At 46.2% G+C, this 13768-nt stretch overlaps 1 protein-coding gene across 2 annotated transcripts in view; it reads left to right on the top strand.

The window, feature by feature from the left end:
• The first annotated feature begins 9035 nt into the window (after window positions 1-9035).
• The window catches only part of ADAM22 (ADAM metallopeptidase domain 22), a 1128810-nt gene continuing 1124077 nt past the window's right edge, over window positions 9036-13768 (top strand). For both annotated transcript variants that reach the window (XM_086941795.1, XM_086941794.1), the window contains exons 1-2: window positions 9036-9292; window positions 9545-9702. In XM_086941795.1, coding sequence (XP_086797921.1) covers window positions 9211-9292; window positions 9545-9702 — 240 coding nt within the window. In that variant the 5' untranslated portion in view covers window positions 9036-9210. The remainder of the gene's footprint in view (window positions 9293-9544; window positions 9703-13768) is intronic.

Below are 13768 nucleotides of genomic sequence, written 5' to 3'. Positions count from 1 at the left end.
ATATATTTTAGCTGCGGACGTTCCTGTAGTCTCTCCATGTTGAAGCAAAGTGAAGCCCTGCCCTGCCACTCAGATGCATTGTTAGACGCCGCCCTGCCCAGCTGCTGTTCAGCCCGCTTCCTCGCTGCCTGTCTCACACACCACAGGTCTGTTCACCGCACGCTTTCCAGCCCGCATGTAGTCTAATTCCTGCCTTAAATGTACTGCTGCTGCCAACGCAGCCTCCAGACGCAGGCCGTATTCCAGGGCACCAGGTAAGGGAACAGACCCAGCTGTTTCAGGGGCCACGTGTACCTGCACTGGCTTTTGTTTGCTCCACAATGTTTTGGTGTGTGGCAGCAAAGATGCAAGTATCGCCATCATCACTCCCGCTGATCCCCTCCTCAGCTGACTTCTTTCCACACCTTTTTTTTCTTTTTAGAGTGGGTGGTTGGGTGAATAGTTGAATAGACCAAGGATATTGCTTTGCACATACTCAGTTGAGCTTTATTTCCACTGTATTGAGTGCATTTTCTTTAAATTCCCGGCTGCTGTTGTAAATAATCATTATTCAACTCCTTTGATTCGAATAACAAAACACCATTTTTTTATATTACGCCAGATTCATTTAGCTAAAAAACACACAATATATTAAAATATATTAATGAATTGAGTAGTATGACAGGTTAAGTCATATTATGCCACTCAGTCTTAATAGCATTATTACACACATCTCCTGTATCAAAATTCTCAGGTTTAACTCCCCAGGAGTTCTCATTCTAAGTCGGTTTCCACTCCACAGTGAAACCACGCCTCAAGTTTATCACCAGGCCTGGTCTAGGATTTTCTATTTGGGAAGTCAATTGGTTCAGCAGAGCGTTGACCAGGACAGACATTGGCACTCCTATGAACCCAAGCCCCGCCTCTCCTATGCTCTCTCCATCTCTTGCCCATTCTTGTCAAACATAGCAGAAGAATCAGGTGTGCAGTATAAGCGTCTAAACAACTTAAAATGTAGTCATGCTTTTTTAGTGGACACAAATTGTTGCGTGAGCGGTAATCTTACCCAGGAAAGGGGTCTGTTGAACCTTTAGTTTTGGGATTTTTTTAAGAACACTGGCTGAGCTGAAAGCCTTGCTTCTTTAAGTGGCTAGTGCACTGATCACACACAAGCACTTCACAATATCTTGGTGTTCGTTCAGATAAAACCCTTAAAACTGGGAGTTGAGAAGGGAAAACTTGGTTTGTAATGCAAGACTGCTGGTAGGTTTAAATCAAGGTCTGTTTATCAGTGATGTAACAATAGCCCCCGGGGTGCAGGGGTCCCCCGAGCTCCAGGGCCCCCTCCAGCACTGTGCACAGACGGGCCTGAGAGTGGCTCACTGGGTCCGGAGCATGGGGGAGGGGGGACTCCATGCACTTTGCAGTTGGGTCCCCTACTAGTTTCGTTATTCCACTGCTGTTAATATGTGTCAAGTTCTGTAAGTATGCTTTCGGTGTGTATGTGGCAGTACCGTTTATGCGAGTCTTGCACAACACAGGACAGTTCACAAGTTGTGATTCCTTAGCCTTCAGTAGTTTAGTTTCGCTGCCACTGTATAGCTGGGGTATCTGCTGTCTGAAACCGCACGCTAACCACTTCTTTTCTAGGGTCAGATCTACCACTGATTCATTACCACTCATTTCAGCAAATGCTGTGCTGTGCTGTGCTGTGCTGTGCTGCGTGAAAAGGAGAGAAGAGTAAAGTACCATATTCACAGAAATATGGCACTCTCCTTCCCTTTGCCTAGTGCTGGTGCTTAAATCAGCTGCCTTGCGCCACAGAGACATCTTTGAGCCATAGTACAAGGGTGTCTCTGAGAGTGTAGCATTGGTTTTGCACTGGAAAGATAGCCTTCCAGTACAAAATACCATGCTTAGACTAACTTTAACCCTTTTCCCTCTTTGTATGTGTGCTGTAAAGTGCAGCACATGTACAAATGCGGAAAAGGAAGGAGAAATTAAAGCAATTCTCATTCCTTGCGCCCACTTCAAAAGGGTGCAGTTTTCGGATGCTAAACCCTGTCTACTTTATTTAGTAAATAGGGTTTAGAGTCAGAAACCATGGGTGGTTGAATGGGAATGCCCAGGCACCACCCATGGTATGCCCCCTTGGCGCTAAGTATTGCAAAGAGGCGCGATGCGCAGCTTCGTGTTACTTTAACATAGCAAATCAGAGAAAAAAAATTGCGCCGATTTGCAGCACTTTTGTGATCGCTTCTTTCACAATCGCAATCGTTTCTTTCAAGTTTTCAAGATCTGATGGCTACCTTGGCAGTCAACCACTCTTCCATCGTTGTTCTTGGGGATTTTAACTTCTGGCCCTCTGACCCCGCTGAGTGTGCCACTTCCAAGGAGTTTTCAGAGTCACTTCGCTCTCTTAACCTCACTTCGGCGGTCCATGCCCCTACTCACAGTCTAGGTCACATCCTCGACCAAATTTGGTACCGAGATTGCCCGGTCACATCATTATCCATCTCTCCCTGTACTTGGTCTGATCACTTTCTGATTACTTTTTCTTTGTCCCTCCTCTCACTCTCCAAGCCCCCCCCGCTAAAAACGTCTGGGCACGATCATGGAACTGCGTAGACGTAGCGGCCCTGTCTGCCACATTATCCACGTCCAGCCCCGATCTTTCAGGGCTGCCATCCGCTGGACAAGCGGAATCCATCAACGGCTGGCTGCGGGCTGGCTGCGACTCAATCGCCCCTTTAAAGCGCATCTCGTCTCAGCGCTCCAAAGATGCCAACCGCTGGTTCTCCGACGATTTGAAGACCCAAAAACGTAATCTCCGCCAAGCGGAACGCCTCTGGCGGCGGGACTATTGTCCTACTTCAAGAAACCGATATATCACTCTCCTAGCCCAATACAAGAAATCTATTTTGGAAACTAAGAAGGCCTATTTCTCATCTAAAATCCAGCTTGCAGAGAATCGGCCTAGAGAAATATTTTTCATCGTTCAAGATCTTGCCTATTCTGATAGGGCCTCACTTAAACCGTCTCCCTCGCAACCACTCTGCGACTCTCTCAATTCCTTTTTTCTTGACAAAATCAGCACGATCAAAGCTAAGATTCCCCCTCCATCCCCCTCCTTTACCAACCCTTGCTGTCCCCCAGTCGCAGCACGTCTTGATTCAATCCCTCTTCTCACGACTGATTCTTTTTTCTCCATTCTTCCGCTGGTCAAATCCGGCTCCCCTCTTGACCCCTGCCCAACTTACATCCTGAAACAGGTCTATTCCTCCTGCCCTTCACCGCCCCTTACGTTCCTCAACAGTTTGCTATCCCAGGGTATTGTCACTCCATCACTTAAATCTGCGGTGATCGTACCTATTTTAAAAAAACCTGGTGCAGACTCCTCTGACCCAGCAAATTACCGCCCTATCTCTCTCCTGCCTTTCCTGGCAAAGGTGCTGGAACGCCATGTTGTCAGTACTCTGAGTTAATTTGTGGAAAGGAATAGTGTCTTGGCTCCCAGGCAGGCTGGATTCCGCCCTGCACATTCTACTGAGTCAGTGATAATATCTGTCCTGGACAACCTCAGGGAGGGTATGGATACTAGTCAGCCCCAGGCCCTGGTCCTCCTTGATCTCTCCGCCGCGTTCGACACGGTGGACCACGCCATCTTACTTTCACGTGTCGAGGCGGCGGGAATCGGAGGGTCAGCCCTGTTGTGGCTATCCTCCTTCTTGAGTGGGCGCACTCAAGCAGTGCGCTTGGGTGAGTACTCAGCTGACTTTCGCCCAGTCCAGTGGGGGGTTCCCCAAGGATCCTCCTTGTCTCCACTGCTATTCAATCTTTACATTGCCCCCCTTATTTTTGCTTTACAGCAGCTGGAGGTCTCTGTCTACAACTATGCAGATGATCTCCAGCTTATCTTCTCTCTCTCTTCTTCCCCCGTGTCAATATCTAATTTTCAGTTTATCATGACTTTTATCCAGGACTGGATGAACTTCAACCACCTGAAACTCAATCCCGACAAAAAGGAATTGGAGCTGACGTGTGGTTGTTCCAGTCCTTGGTCCTCTTCCTTCTGGCCTCTCTCTTTAGGTTCCCCACCCACTCCCGTTCCCTCTGTCAAGACCCTTGGGTTCAAACTCAATAATCAACTCTCCCTCCACTCCCAAGTTAGTGCGGTTGTTTCCTCAGCTTTCCTCTCCCTCCGGACAATCCGCAAAGTCTCCCGGTTCTTTTCCCCATCCGCCCTCAAACTAATACTTTTGGCCATGGTGACGTCCCGCTTGGACTACGGCAATGCCCTCTATCATGGCATGCCAGCGTACCTCGTGAGGCGCCTCCAGTTGGCCCAAAACCAGGCGTCTCGTCTGGTATTTAATCTACCCAAATCTCAACATGTCACACCCCTTCTCAAATCCTTACACTGGCTCCCTGTCCGGCAACGTGCCCTATTTAAGTTGGGCTGCATCATCTTCAAAGCCCGGTCTGGTTCTGCCCCGTCTTTCATTAGCACGGCTATTCACGATTACACCCCGTCTAGAGAATTGCGCTCTGCTACTCACCAACTCCTCACTGTCCCTCGCTTCAAACGAAAAAAATGGGGAGGCTCCAAATTTTCTACCACAGCCCGGCCTTTTGGAACTCTCTCCCATTTCATCTGAGATCCTGCTCCGAGTACCCCACTTTTCACAAAGATCTCAAAACCTTCCTTTTTACCCAAGCTTTCCCTTCTTAATCCTCCCTGTCCCTCAGTCTTTCTGTCCCTTGAGTAGTAGTATTACATAGCGCCAAGAAACCGCCTGGTGTACGCGCGCTCTAGAAATATTTTTAAACTCAAACGCAATCACAGCATAAAATCTTAGTAAATCTCCCCTAGGTGTGGTTCTTGACCCTTCTGCTGAAAGCAGCAATGGGGCGGCAGATTGAGTTCTTGCTGCTGTCGATCACTTCATTCAAAACCTTCATCCGTGGAGTCAGGCTAGCAACCCCTCCTCTTTCGGTCTACCTTCCTCTCAGATAGCTTATCAGACTGATGAAGAGATCTGGATTGGCAGTTCGGGCTGGACTGTTCCCATAAGGAGCAGGGTAAAGACTGATTTGCAGATCGCTGGGTCTAAACTTGGGTGACATGGTGAGCAAAAGAACAATGGATTTAACCCAGATCTTTTGAATGGGGGTGAATGTTTGATTTGTTCCACATTCCGTCTATCGTTGATGTTTCTTTTGCTTTTTCACCGTAAGTGCGCTGGGTAATACCACTAAACCGGTCCCAGGATGCTAGTTTCTGAAGGAGGGATTACCTGGCTTAGCAATTCTGGCTGAACTGTTCCCTATGAGGAGCAGGGTAAAGATTGATTTGCATAGGGCTGGGTCTAAACTGGGGTGGCATGGTGATTAAAGGAATGATGGATTTAACCCAGATCTCTTGACTGGTGGTGAATATTTTTCTGCATTCTGTTCACCATTTTGTGTGTCTTTTGCACTGGTTACATCAGCAATGAGGCTCAACGCCTCATTGTCTGCTGCCACTGGCTCCCACATCTCTTTTCCATCATCACTGGCCTTTGGGGAATGGAGGTGGATGGTCTGAAGACATTACTTCACATGACGGCTGTGAATTTTTCTCAGTCAGATTACAGTAATAATGTTTACACTACCATTGCTTCTAAACGCACATGCCAATATGGAGCCCATGAGCATCCACAGGTAGTCGAACGTCTCATGGAAAAGTGATTCACGTGCAGCAGCACATGAGAAAGACCTTGACAACAATAGCACTTCTTTTATCTACATGCCTCGAACAGGCTGCTGCAAGGGAGGAGAATGAGGTCACACGAATTCCCAAATTCCCACAGACATTTCTGATCTGCGTTAAATGGCTCTTTAATCAAATCAGCCCAGTATATTGGTAAGTGAATCTTGATCAGATCTTGCACTTTTCATTCTAGCCAGGCTCCTGTTTTTCTCCCCTGGCCTGAAGTTTGGGTGCTTGGTATAGCCCTCAAACATGCCATCTTCCTCCTGATTTATTTTGATGGAGGGGTAGCTCGTAGGTTAATCATGAATCATTTTGTGGAAATACCCTATGTGCTCCTTGTTATTGCCTGACCGGGACAAGGTCTTTTCGTTAGCCTTCAGCATGTCCTCTTCATATGTAGACTCAATTTGTTGCCTTGTGCTTTGATCCGGTAATAGCTGCACAGAACTGTATTCAAAAGAGGTGTCTGACAGGACATGTGCTGAAGGGTCCTCTAGGTCCTTTCTTCCACAGCACACCAAGAGCTCAGCAAAGTCTTTGTGTGTGGTCTCTCGGGATGAGGGATTCACATGACGTGACGGAAGCGAAGCACCGATTCGTTACCACCATTAAATTCTGGGCAAGATGCTAGGGATTTTGCAGTGATCTGAGTGATATTAGCACTGACCTCTTGCATGAGGTTATCCGTTAGCGAGTGTGATAGATCTTGAACCTTCTTCTTGACTCTAGCACTCTTACCCTGGAGGTGCAGATCAGCAAACAGTCCACAGGGTGTGCTGGCCTTCACAACTTCTTGACCTGATCCTTTGTGTTACTCTTCATTGCTGGGCTCACTTGTTTCCAATAGTTGCTGCTTCCTGCACATCCTCGGTTTGCTGTATGTTGAGTCACTGTCTTTCCAAATCCTTCTTGTAGTTCTTCCTTTTCGTCACTGATAAAATCCACCCATCCCCCAAACATGCCCCTTTCTGTTGCTGCTTGGGAGAGACCTGTTGAAGGCAGGGGAAACCCAATAAACCCTTGTAGGCTTGGGCACAAAGTAGTTTCAGTCAAGGGGTGCTACAAGGGACTTATTTAGAAAAGATTTAAGTTAAATCATGAGTTGTACATATGTAACACACTCTAGTGTATCCACAGGATAACCGTCTTATATCAACTAAATAAAATATATTAGTGGAAGGAAGAGGGAACACATAGAGCAAGAATTGTATTCAATGTTCAAAATTTTTTTACTGCAACAAAAGTAGGGAGACAAATACAAACAAAGTAAAGCAAAAGGTCATGAACAGAGGTCAATCAAATTTTCACTACAGTTCATAACTAGGAACATCAACTCCAAATATTCAAAGACACAACCTAAATTAATTAATAAAAAATGGTTGTGAATTGGTGACAAAGCAACGAAAAAGGAGATGATGGAATGACCTTTTGCTTTACTTTGTTTGTATTTGTCTCCCTACTTTTGTTGCAGTAAAAAAATTTTGAACATTGAATACAATTCTTGCTCTATGTGTTCCCTCTTCCTTCCACTAATATATTTTATTTAGTTGATATAAGACGGTTATCCTGTGGATACGCTTGGGAGAGACCAGCATGCTGAGCTTCTCCTAGTTGTGCTCAGCAGCAGCTGACACCTGTAGTGAACGCAGGAGCACTGAGGCTTGGTCGAGATGCTGTGTTACAGCTCTGAGTTCAACAGATTTGGTCTCACTAGACTATAACACTGACCAAAACCCACCACCAAACACTCATGGCATGCCTCACAACTCTTGACATGTGATGCCTTGTTAATTTTTTTTCTGTGATGTCTACACTCACTAGTGCCATATTTTTTGTCCTCCACTCCTTTCCTTATCCGTATCTTATTTTTCTACCCCTTTCCATACTTTTTTTCTTCTGTCTGGTGCCCATCCTCTGTGCCCACCGTCAGCTGGTGAGTGTTCATTGCCTCTCTGAACACCTGCCTTACTTTGAAGTTAATAAGGTTTCAAAGAGAAGAGAACCCAATCCTTCTCTCGCTCTCTCTTATTCTCTCTCACTTAGTGGCGGCTCGCTGAGGGAGTGCTGTGACTCGGGGGAGGGGCAGGGTAGGGGGGGAATGGAGTTCAACAAATGACGGACAGGAGTGTAAGGTAAGTAATTAAATCAATAAAACTATTTACCTTGCACTTGCTGCACCGCCGAGTTGGCGATGCAGCGAGCGCAAGGTAAATAGTTTTTTTAATTTAACGCCTTCGACGCTCATGACGAGCTGAGCTGAGCTCGTCATGAGCCACGGCGCTCCGATGCTCATGACGAGCTCAGCTCGTCATGGCCCGTGGAACGCTCAGGTGCGAGGAGAATTCCCCCACTGTGCTGAACGTTCCACGGAGCCAATGCACCTGTGACGAGCTGAGCTCGTCATGAGCACAGGAGCACTGTAGCTCATGACGAGCTCAGCTCGTCATGAGCATGCGGGCGCAGTGCACGCCCCCCTCTCCCCCAGCGTTGCGGGGTAATAACCCCCGCAGCGAAGGGGTTAATTACTTACCTTTCTCCTGTCCGTCGTATGATGGACTTCACTACCCCCCACCCTGCCCTTCCCCCGCACCGCCTCACCACCCCACGACACTGCCCCCGCGACACTGCTCTCACTCCTCTACCTTGCTCTGTCACGCACTCTTCCCACCGCTCTCATGTGTTTGACTTCAGGTCTTTGAGCACATTTTCTTTCCTGTGCCTTTTCAAGGTTTCTGTCCCTCAATCCCACGCTCTTCTCCTCTACTTGGGGTGTCTTCTGCTCCCTCTTTATGCGTCCGTTGCCTGCTCTCCCTTTCTTTCTCTCTCACACACACTGTATGCTCCTCTGTCTGGAGTTCATTCACCTCTCTGTCTTCCTATATATTCTGTGCTGCCCTCACCCCTATCTATCCACCACGCCACATAATTCCACTACACAAACCCATTCCACACCACACAATTCCACCACAGCTCCCATACATCCACTTCAAACCAAAGCACATGGGTAAAAGACATTGTCATTTACAACGCCAATAGCGCTAACTCTCCCTAATGCGAGCCCTAGTGCCATTGACAATGCTCGCTTTAATATTATTATTGCAAAGTGCTAATAGGCTAATTGAGGCAGGTGGCTGCACGACTTCATTTCCCATCACACCACGCGCCTTCCACTTTCCGTCTCTCGGCATGTAGGGCGATTCTGCAGGGAGCTAGATATTGATGTATTCTAGGATGTGGTTCTGCATGTGGATGAGAAGGGAGGCGCTTGAATTCACTTAGCCCCAGCCAGCCACCCAATGCAGTAAAAGCACAGGAATCCTAATGGAAACCAGTGGAACACAATGCAGCAGAGGCGGCAGTGAGGAGGCGCACGTTTAGGGGGAGATACTGGGCACACGGGAGCGTGAAATCTCGCCTTTTCGGGGGCATGTGGAGCCCTCGGTGATGCTGCACGCCAGCAGCGCGCACGGCTAGCCATGCAGACGCAACGCCTCGGGATCACGATGCTGTGTGTTTTGGGGGTCTTGGTGTACTCCAGCTGCCAGTACCTCCAAGCAGGTAAGTTTACGGTGCTGCAGCAGCCGTGCTTGCCAGCGGCGCGGGTTTCTTGCAGAGGGATGCCTGGGCAACGCGCTGGGATGCTGGGGAGGCGCAGCAGCATCCTCGGCTCGGGCAGACGCGGAGATGAGCTGCGGCCCCCGGCAACCAGGCTGGACCTAGTAGCCCCATTCGCGCGGGGTGGGGTGGGGTTGGGGGGGATCTCCCACTGCCCCTGATGGAGGTCTAACGCCCGGCTTTGCCTCCCTGCAGGAGACGCCTTGCTGGCAGGGATGCGGAGGAGGGACCCGGACAGGTTCTCGGATCGGGAGGATGTGATCCCGCTGCGCCTGGTGTACCGCACGGCCGACGACAGCCAGACCCAGTACGGCGCCCTCAACACCCGGGTCCAAGGGGGCCCCGCAGAGCAGGTAACGGGGCACTGGGAGCGCACGGGATGTAGAACGGGACATGCGGTCGGGCCGGGCCGGGCTGCACAGCGGCGCAGCCAGCCCCAGGTGACAGGAACCGCAAGGCCTTGGGCCCGCCTCCTGCTGCTGGGTGCAGCCAGACGCGCGCTCCAGCCCTCTCCTACCTGCCTGCCCGTCCGCAGCTCCTTGGCTCTGAGAACCCCTGCCCCACAGAGAGGGCCACTACTTCACTGCATTCATTGTGGCCTTTAAAAACATCGCCGCTGCTTAATCTTGGTTGGCAGAGCAACCACCGTGTTTCTGAGGAAGTCTCTGTGTTAAAGACCAAAAAACAAAGTCGGGTTTAGGCTCCAATCAGTAAGGCTGAGCCCTGTACAAACAACAAACAAGTGTATAAAGCAATGTAAAATTTGGAAATTCTTGTAATTTGTGAATTTTTTCTTGTTTGGCTTTTGTTTTCGGGTTGCCTTCATATGTTGTGTACAACTATGAAATACTGAAAGGTGTGTTGGGTGTGGGTTTGCTGGAATGTGTGTGGATTGGAAACAGTGGATGGTTGAGAGGAATGGTGGATGTGATATGGTGATTGAGTTTGAAAGAGAGGTTGGTTTGGATCAAGGTAGTGAATTCGTGTTTTGTTTAGACAAGGTAGTTTGTCAAAATTTTAAATGGATCACATTTTCTTCACCTGAGTAAAACGTGATCTTTTGAATACATTTTGAGAAAATCATATTGAAACAGCAGATTCAAGGTGACATTGTTTCAATTCTATGCGCCGTTAGAAATGAGAGAATTGAAGATCAGTATTGGCATTTTTATGTTTTCTATATTAAAGCCTGCAAATGTCACTGGGTGTTTTAGGAGGGTTCACGAGGATGCCCACAAGAGTACCTATGGGCCCCTTTGGTAAAATATGTTCTTGCGCTAGCGTAGGGCGTTTGAGAGCGAGTATCTCATTCAGAGCCCTAATTTTGGCCTCCTTCTGTCTGGGCTCGGTCATTCTGCCCAAGAAATGCTGATCAGTCCGCAGCCTCGAGGACCTCAACTCCACATAAATAGAGAAACACTTCATATAGAGCATATGACAATTTTAATAAAGCACCATATGTTCAGAAATGAGCACTGGGCATACGATTAAAGCATCGCATCGTGAGCTCCGAACTTCACACTGTGCCTCTATGTAGCACGCTGGGTGCAGAACTTAACATTGTGCGCCTCCATATTTTAAGAAAATATTTTTTCAAAGCACCACTTGTTCAAAACTTGACATTGTGTATACCCACACTTTAGTAATGCGCCACTTTTTCAGAACTTAAAATGGTGTGTACCCACTTTTAATAAAGCATCACTTGCTAAGGACTGAACATTGCGCATACCCCACTTTAATAGAGCACAATGTTGACAGAACTTAACATTGTTGTCCCCACTCAGACTTTAAGAAATTACAGCATGTTCACAATATCACGTGCATACATGCACTTCAGTAAGTCTCCACTTGGTTAAAACTTAACATTGTGTACATCCCCTTTCAATTAAGCACCACTTGTTCAGAACTGGACATTGTGTATACCCCACTTTAACAATGCATACAATGTATGGAATCTAATGTTGTGAAACACAGACTTTAAGAAATGACAGCATGTTCAGAACTTCACATGTGCTCACTTGCACTTTAAGCACCACTGGTTTAAAACTTAATATTATGTATACCCCACTTTAATAAAGTACTATGTGTTCAGAGCTGAACATTGTATATTCCCCACTTTAATAAAGCAAAAATTGTTCAGAACTGACATACCATTGTGTGTACCTGCACTTCAGTATAGTTCCACACGTTTAAAACTGACTGTTTCTTATGTCCCGCTTTAAGGGGTAAATTATTCCGGTGTTTCAGGACGCGCAATGACCCAGTGCTATAGAAGACGCCCATACATGCGCACTAGCGATCATTCTAGTGTGCCTCAAAAACATCTATATGTAGCTATTTATGTGACACATAATTCATGAAAATATTATTATTTACTCAAAACTGAAAACAACATCTTACTAAACCCTAATTTTATTCACATGAAATTACGGATCCATAAAGTAGTTACAATCTTAAAATCCAAGCTAATCTTGTTCCATAAACACAATGTTCTCTTGAAAATTACCTGGCACTTGGTAGAACTGTTTTACCACGTGCATGGGTCATATTAATTGCCAATTTTTGGATCACATGATTGAGGTGTAAATTACCTTATGGATTTGTGTTATAGAGAGAGACATACCACAAACATAATATGACATCTCTCAGACGTTAAACTGTAATGTAGGAACAACCTTTACTGAGGATTTGCTTTGGAGGCATGCCCTCCCCCCAAGTAGGAATAGGTGATAGTGTGAATTTATTTAGATTGTCGCTTCCCAGGACAGAAGTTTGTTTGGCAATGTCAGCAACGTTTGGAGAAAGTAGCGGCGATTTACCACATCAATAATCTCTTAAAAATGAACAAATAACGTCTTGAGAAAGTGGGCTTGACTGCGAAACATGTCAGCTGTTTCATTGTTTTTAAAAAATCCTGTATACAATGATTCTCTGAACCCAAACTAACAATTTTGTATGAACCAGATAATCAAACACTGAAATAATACCACGAGGTAGTGGACACTTTTTTTTATCAGAGCACTGTACCTATTGAACAATATTAGTTTGGGTGTTATGAAAGTAACATTGTTATGGTTCAGTAATTTTTATGTCAATAACATGAGGAACATGTTATTGTCCTGACTGAATAGCCGTAATATTATTTGCACTAATTTGAGGGCACCCAATGTCTTTATGCACAACGTTTTAAGAGCTGTACTTTGTATATGCCAATCACTTTAAAAACAACTTGATTTCAGAACTTAACATTGTGTATAGCGCACATTCATTAAGCAACATGGTTTCAGAAATTTACATTGGGTACACCTCCAATTTAATAATGCAGAGTGTGTTCAGAACTTCCATTGTGTATACCCTCAGTTTAAAAAAGAAAAGTTTATACTGTGTTTACTTACCCCTTCTTAATAAAGAACTGTGTAACCAGAACATCACATTGTATATACCCACTTTAAAAAACACACATTGGGCCTGATTCACAAAAACGAATACACTTTAATTCGTAGGTTTACGTCTATGTGTGGCATATTGCTGGTGTATTTTAAGTGTTTAAATGTGAGTCATATTGGATGGCGGCCACAAAGGTTAGAGTGGAGTGATGTATCCTTTAATGGCTGATAATAGTGTACAGTTGGCTAGATCCCATGGAGGTGCATCCTATCTACTGTACTAAAGTTCTGTTTAAAGCATTGTTTGACACTGTTGAAACATGGGCATGTGGTGATCTGGATTGATTTCACTGTTGTTAAGTAATTTCGAAAGCAACCACGCGCTGCAGCTCAGCATATAGTGCATCCGAAACTGTTCAACTATTTATGAGTTATGCATTTGCTCCCTGGTTGTAAAACAATAGTCATAAATGATTGAGCAGATGTTAGTGATTTGCTCTTGCATATTGAACATGGGTCATTTTTTGTGAATGCTGGTGTCAAGAAGGTGGGTGCACGGGGTGGGGCGTAACTTGTAAATAGTGGCGTACTACTTTATGTGGGTTCCCTAACATAAGCCATGTGCTCAGCAATGTGCCTTTTGCATAAGGGTGGGAGCATTACCTCATGTTGGGGTAAGATGGGTGACCGTCTTCGAAGCTGATGGGCTTTCAATGTGTGGCTGCCTTGAGATGGGTAATATTGGTTGGGTGAAATGATGGAGGTGTCCTGAGATGTCATGTTCTCGGAGATGTCATATTCATAAAGGCTGGTGTACTACCATATGCGAATGTCAGAGATGGTCATACTTATAAGGACTAATGGTATGTGAGTTTTCTGTGATGGGTCACGTTCATAAACATTTCTGTGCTAATGTGTTTGTGGTGCCCTGAGATGGATCAGTTTATGAGGGATGGAGTATTATCTCATGGGAGGGATAGAAATGGGCCACATTCTTCAAGGCTGGTGTGCTAACATGATGTGGGATCGGTGA

The sequence above is a fragment of the Lissotriton vulgaris genome, chromosome 10 (assembly GCF_964263255.1).
Source record: "Lissotriton vulgaris chromosome 10, aLisVul1.2, whole genome shotgun sequence".
NCBI classification, from domain to species: domain Eukaryota; kingdom Metazoa; phylum Chordata; class Amphibia; order Caudata; family Salamandridae; genus Lissotriton; species Lissotriton vulgaris.
This window is presented reverse-complemented; position numbering and strand designations above follow the sequence as displayed.